Raw genomic sequence first — 6249 nt, 5'->3', positions numbered from 1 at the left:
TTGGAACCGGAAGATACTGAAAATAAATCAAAACATGCTGTTGCCGCCGCAGCAGCTCTAGAGGAGAAAGCAAGGGTGCACGCAGCAGGAGAGGAAAGAAGCTGCAACTCCACCGCCGGAGCAGCCACCCCTGGGGACGCGAATCCCGAGCCCGCCCAGACGGCCCGAGAGAAACCGAGGCTGGGGGCACTGAGCTGTGCGCCAGGGCGACCGACGGAGCCGTAAACGGAGAACAGATTCCTTCCACGGGACGCAGCAAGTGCATCCTTAAGGAAAATAATGTCGAATCGGACAAAATAAAACTTAAGAACTTCCGTTTATCAAAATAGAGAGAAGACTAAGCCACGGAGCAGGTGTTCGCAGAACAAGCCTATGAAGGGCTTCGAGCCGGGCCCCGCCAAGGAGCCGACACTGAGGACCCTGTGCGCACGGAAACACGCCAACACTCATTTCTTTAAAAATATTTATTGAGTATGTGCTATGCGCCAACACATAATTTACGTGGAAGACATCTCTACGACTGTACTATCCATGCAGAGTCCTGTCACATGCATCACTGCCTCCAGGCCCTGCACGGCTTTGGGGCGCCCACCTTCGCACGACAGGGAGGGGCCCGGGCAGCAAGGACACCATGACACATGATGCGTGAACAGCCACTTTCACAGGAGTACGAGGTTGATGCGCGTGTGCCCTACGAGTTGAGATCTAGACCTAGCTTAGAGACACGGTGCCACCGACTCGGCCACGAGCCAGACTGTGGACACCTGGGGACACAGCCTACTTCTAGAGCACAGACACGGGCAGTGACAGGGGTGAGGGGTCCCCGCCAAGCCCCACGCGGCGCCTGTGGAGGCCCCGGGCTCGTTCCTGCAGCACCTGCTTCCCACAACTTCAACCCTCATCTCCAGATGGGAAAGACCTTCTCTCCAACCTGAAAACAGACAAAGCAAATCAATCATAATAAACTGCTTGAGTGTGACTCACACGCAGCACCTCCTGATGACGACTCAGGATCGCACCCAAGAGCGACTTCCAGGCGGAGAAGTTTTCTTAATGACAAACATTAAGACTTTGACATAAAATTAGCACAAAGCAGGTAGGAGACCAGAGGAAAACCGTTGCATCCCCTCTGCCGTCCTGCACCACGTGTGGGAACGGCGGCCAGGCCCGCTCTCCACCGGGGCCTCCTGCACACGGGAAGGGTGGCCCTGGGCTGGGCCCCTGCCCTCAGACTCACCTTCCTGCCCCCGTTTCCTGTTCTACCAATAACAACATCCACTTCCCGTGAGGAGGGTGAGAAAGCAGCGCAGGCGCGCGAGGCCGAGGCCGTGGCACCACGACCACCAGGCCCGTCTCCCAGCACCAGCGCCCAGCACCTGCCCTGCGGCACGAGCCTTACTTTCTGCGATGTGGGGTCTTGTGTGGAAGTGACGGACCAGCTGAGTGCCACGGACATGTGCCTCCTCCACACGGGGTTTCTCTGCAACATAACCGAGCCTGTGATCACATCTCCCGAGAGCACGGACACGGGCTCGTCCATCATAAACAGCACCTGCTTCCAGTGGGTGGTTCTGCAAGACACGGGGCACGAGTCACCTCTGTGGGGCAGACCCCCAGGCTCCCCCGCGGGGCAGATGCACCAGGCCCACATGAGGCCTCTGTGGGCGCCAGGGACTGGGCCGCAGCCCAGCGAGCATGCGGCTCTAGGTGCTGCCCAGGCCCCTGCACCCTGGCACGGGGCGTCTACCGCGTCCCTGCCTGGTCCCTAGGCTGCCAACGCTGAGTTCTAGTTTCTGCAGCGCAGGAAGGCCACTGCCCCTGGGAGTCGGGCTGGAGGGGGTGTGGCAAGTGCGACATCTGGGACAAATGGTCACGCTCCGCGCTCTCCGGGTTCTGCAGGCCCTGAGGACACGGCTCCACAGCCTCGGGGTCACGCTCAGCCCTCCTGTCCCTCCGGCCCCAGGCACCGTGAGGGCCCCTGTCCCCACGTCCCAGAGCGCTGCCCGGGCTCGGCACCTGCCTGCCCCACCCCACCGTGTGCGGGCGCACGACCCCGGGGCCTGAGTTCCCACCCTCGGCGGGCGACAGCTCGCATCTGTGCGCCAGGACCGGGAAGGGCGGCCGGAGGCCTGGCCTCGCCACCTCCACGGATGCTCCGGCCAACAGCCTGGCTCCTGTGGTGCGGACGGACGCGAGGCCCCGAGGACCCCTGCTGCAGCCAGTGCTGACCTGAGCAGCGCGGCTGCCCGCCCCGGCCCGGGCACTACCGCGCAGGCCCACGGAGGCCCCATGAAGGCAGCGCTGCGCCGGGCTGCTGGGTCCAGCTCCGAGGCCGACCGCAGCGCCCGGCACGCCCGAGCAGCGAGCAGCGCCAAGATGCTACTGCACAGAAGTGTCCCAGGGGCGGCTGGGGGCTCAGTCAGGGGAGCGTCTGCCTTCGGCTCACGGATGACCCTGGGGCCTGGGATCGAGTCCCGCATCGGGCTCCCTGCTCAGCGGGGCGTCTGCCTCTCCCTCCCCTGCCCCCGCCCTCTGCTCATGTGCTCTCTCGCCCACTCTCTCCCTCAAATAAAATCTTAAAAAAAAATTTGTCTCAAGAAACACTGACCTTCCTCAAGAAAGTCTTGGGGAGTTAAAAGCCCCTACAATTCCACGGGTTGTGCTTGTATTAGACCATGGGAAGCTGAAGCAGCGTCCAGGGCAACTGAGGCAGGCAAAGTGCGCTCCGCCCGTTCATGCAGGGGTCAGAGGACAAGCAGGGCAGCCCAGGGCAGGGGCGGGTGGGGCACGGTCCCGGTCCCCTGCCCACCGCCCGCACACGCTGCTGCCTCCCCGACGGCAGCGCGGCAGGGGACCTGCACCTGCTCCTCCCGGGGCAGCGGAGCCCCTGCGGGTGCTGCACACTCACGGGTGAAACGGGCCTGTGCTCGGCACCAGCTGCGGCTCGTCCTCCTCCAGGCTCTGGAACCGGACACTGAACCAGGCCGTGAATCCATGCAGCGTGCCGGCCTTCCTGATCTCAAAGTGCAGCTCACCTTTCATGGTCTGTTCAGGCAAACAATAAGGAAGGGACGTGGCTCCCGTGAGCGCGTGACAGCAGGCGGCGAGGGCTCCGGGGCAGGAACTAGCAGCTGTCCCCGCCAGCCCCGCTCAGATGCCGCTGCACTGCCCGGCCCCACGTCTAGTCCAGTAACTGTGGATGCAACTTGCTAGTGTCGCCAAACACAGCAAACCTGCTCCTCGGGAAAGAACTACTAAAGCTGGCAGCACAAATTCACATGCTGCAGATAATCAGAAAAGGTTTCAAGCAACGTGGGCCTCATTTGCCTCATTTTCTGGCCCCATATTTGAGTGGAATCCTTTCTTCTCAATTCTTGGCATAAAGAACCGGGCCTCTCTATACTGCGAAACTAAGTGCAGAGCCAACAGCTCAGCTCCCGGCTGAGCTCCAGGGGGTTCCAGGGACCCGCTCCCAAGCTCTGCACCTCCGAGCACACCCTTAAAATGAGACCCTCCTGAATGCACACGCGCCACCTCGTGGCAACAGGGGGAATGTAAGAGTAAGAATTAAGAATTTTGTCATCCAGGGCAGCACAACTTAGAAAAAAAATTTTTACCTTGAAATCCTTGAAGAAACTAGATATAATTTATTAGAATCTCAAGATGCTGAAAATATTAAACATAAATATAAAAATGACTGATGATATTAAAGAGGTCCGTGAAAAAATATTGTAAAAATGCAAAATCAGAGAATAAAAAAGACAAGACTCAGGGAAAATCAAAGGCAAGGTTCCTCAATCTGTGTATTCACACAGAGTCTAGTACGTGCGCCGCCCACTTAGCCTCCGGGGCTCTCACCTCCAGGTCAGCGATCTGCACGGTTCTCATGTCCAGCTGCAGGATGGTGCACGGTTCAGACAGACAGTCTTCTGGCTGCAAAATGTGGTTGTACTTGGGCTTCGAAAAAAACTCCTTAATCGCAAAAGATCTAGGGAAAAAGTCAAAGGAGTTGCTCAGAGGCGTGAACCAACAGCTCAGGTTCTGACACATGCACTCGCTTTGTCTCCAGCGTGAGCAGGAATTCCACGCCACCGTGTGCAGCACGAGGGCCCCAAGGCAGGGCCGGGGGTCCCTGGGGCGGCCCGCTGAGCGTGCACCGTGTGCGAGCACACCTACGCCCTCCTCGTGGGCGGCGCGCGGACAAATGGATAAAAATGCTCAAGCTATGGGACCACTACCTCCCCAGCGAGAAGGTGGGGCGCTGGGTGCCCCCGAGGGCTCTCCGTCCTGACGGGGCTGGGGGGCCGCCCTCAGTGTCCTCCTGCCTGGGGAGAGTCTGCTGGGAGCCCGAGCCTACCCAGGCCCTGGGACGGCGGTGAGGGAGCGTCAGGTCGCGGCCACGGTCCCTGCTCCTCGTAGGGGACGGGGCCCAGCTCCAGGGAGACCCAGCCTCTCCGCAGACACCCTGGAGCTGAAGCCGGAACCTTCTAGATGCCTCGCACCCCCTGGGCTCCAAGGGGCCGTCCTGGGCCCCTCTCACCAGCACTGCCTTCCTCCCCGCAGCTGCGACGCAGGGTCTACAAGGGGGTCCCGCCCCAGGTGCGGGGACAGGTGTGGCTGTGATTGCTGAACGTCGACCAGGTTAAGGCCAGGAATGCCGGGAAATACCAGGTGGGACCCGTCCACTCCCCGTGGACCTTCAGTCCCCTCCCTGCCCAGGGCTGACCCTCCATGTCCCCTCCCCACCCGGGCTGAACTCCCGTGTCCCCTCCCCACCAGGGCTGATCCTCCGGCACCCGCACCCCTGTGGGATTCCCGCTTTCCTCTAAGGACAGGAAGGTCTCCCAGGGGAAGGCACGCACCCTCGGCTCTGAGCCCCTGTTTGCTGTTGCAAGTTCAATGAAGTGTTGTTGTGTGAAAATGCACGGCTGGCTCGTTTCTGCGTCTCCTGGAGCTCTGTGCACGGGGTACGGAGACACCCCCAGAGAGGAGGAGGGGGCACCTCCCAGGCCCTGACCAGCCCCTGCAGGGGCGCTGCCAGGCACTCACAGCTGACATCCCCATGTGCCTTCCAGGGGTGGCCAGATGCCAGGGTCAGGACCCCACAGACTCTACTGCGACTCAGCCTGTGCCCTGGGACAGAGTGACAGCTGGGGAGCCTCAGGTCACCAGGGTCTGTGCTAAGTACCCTGGGAGGTCTGTGCCCCCTCTGTTCAGGGGGCCTGGGCTGCCCGGGCTCCGGGGCGCTTCCTCCTCTCCCTGGGGCACAGAGGGCCCATGGGGCGGTCAGCGTGGCCCCGGAGGGGATGTCAGGACAGCAGGCCCTTGCAGCTCTCACACCTGGGCCACCCTCAGCGTGCACACCTGGTGCTGCTGGATCTCTCGCACCAGAGTGTGGAGGGCACCCTGCACGCCCTAGAGAGTAGGGGCTGGGTGAGCGTGGGGCTCGGCCTGGGGGCAGGCAGCGCAGAGGACTGAAGGACCCCAGCCCCGTCCCCACCTCGACTCCCACACACAGGCAGCCCCAGGGCTCCCCCCATGGGCAGCCGGCTCCTCAGGAGCTCCCCCCAGGGCGGCCCCGAGGTCTGGATCCCCGCTGGAGAGGCATCGGGGAGAAGAGAAGCGGCCGGCGCTCGGCGGGGACCCACTGCCACCCACGGGAATGTGGCCGAGCCGGACCTTCCAGCTCAGCTGACCCTCCGGCGGGACGGCACGGCACGAGGGAGCCCGGGTCGGCCAGGAGAACCCAGCTAGCCGCCCAGCGCCAGCACCAGAAATGATGGTGTTTCAACCATTTCGGCGTCAGGACGACGCAGCCCGAGGATCAGATTGCGGCACGGCGACAGACACACACACACCCCAAACCCAACAAACGTCAGAATCCCCCATCGTTGTCAGACAGCAGCCGGACGGTTACAGACACGACGCTGGGGTCCCTGGTAGGACACACGGAGGACGCTCCAGACCACAGCTGCAGAGGCGCTGGAGGCCTGGGGATGTGCCTATGGGTGCCGACGGGGAGCGCGGGGCGGCGGGAAGCACCCTACAGAGGGGGGCCCCTCCTGGGAAAGGACGCCAGGTCCCCGCGAAGGCTCCGGATGCTGACATCTGTCCTCCTCTCCTTCGCTAGGGTGTAGAGATGACAGAAAAATAAAATCTTAAAAAGAAAATCAATCAGTCAGTCTGGGGGAGACACAGCCCCGGACCCCACAGGGGCAGGGAGCCAGCTGACGGGTCTACGCACAGTAT

At 61.9% G+C, this 6249-nt stretch overlaps 1 protein-coding gene across 1 annotated transcript; it reads right to left on the bottom strand.

Annotated features, from left to right (window-relative positions):
• Positions 1–449: 449 nt before the first annotated feature.
• LOC112650735 (protein arginine N-methyltransferase 2-like) lies at positions 450–4050 on the bottom strand. Its single transcript, XM_025433606.2, has 4 exons — positions 3859–4050; positions 2909–3045; positions 1400–1571; positions 450–931 (listed from the first exon to the last, which is right to left on the bottom strand). Exons 1-4 carry the CDS (start codon positions 4048–4050, stop codon positions 899–901), a joined length of 534 nt encoding a protein of 177 aa, XP_025289391.1. The 3' UTR covers positions 450–898.
• Between the last annotated feature and the right edge of the window lie 2199 nt (positions 4051–6249).

The sequence above is a fragment of the Canis lupus genome, chromosome 29, assembly GCF_003254725.2.
Source record: "Canis lupus dingo isolate Sandy chromosome 29, ASM325472v2, whole genome shotgun sequence".
NCBI classification, from domain to species: Eukaryota; Metazoa; Chordata; class Mammalia; order Carnivora; family Canidae; genus Canis; species Canis lupus.
This window is presented reverse-complemented; position numbering and strand designations above follow the sequence as displayed.

Excerpts from the sequence above, each read along its gene's own strand:
- LOC112650735 (XM_025433606.2), bottom strand. The coding sequence starts at position 4,050 with ATGTGTCAGAACCTGAGCTGTTGGTTCACGCCTCTGAGCAACTCCTTT. Across the intron at positions 3,046-3,858 it reads TGCAGATCGCTGACCTGGAG|ACCATGAAAGGTGAGCTGCA; the intron begins GTGAGAGCCCCG and ends TTGCCTGAACAG. Across the intron at positions 932-1,399 it reads AAGACCCCACATCGCAGAAA|GTTGGAGAGAAGGTCTTTCC; the intron begins GTAAGGCTCGTG and ends GTCTGTTTTCAG.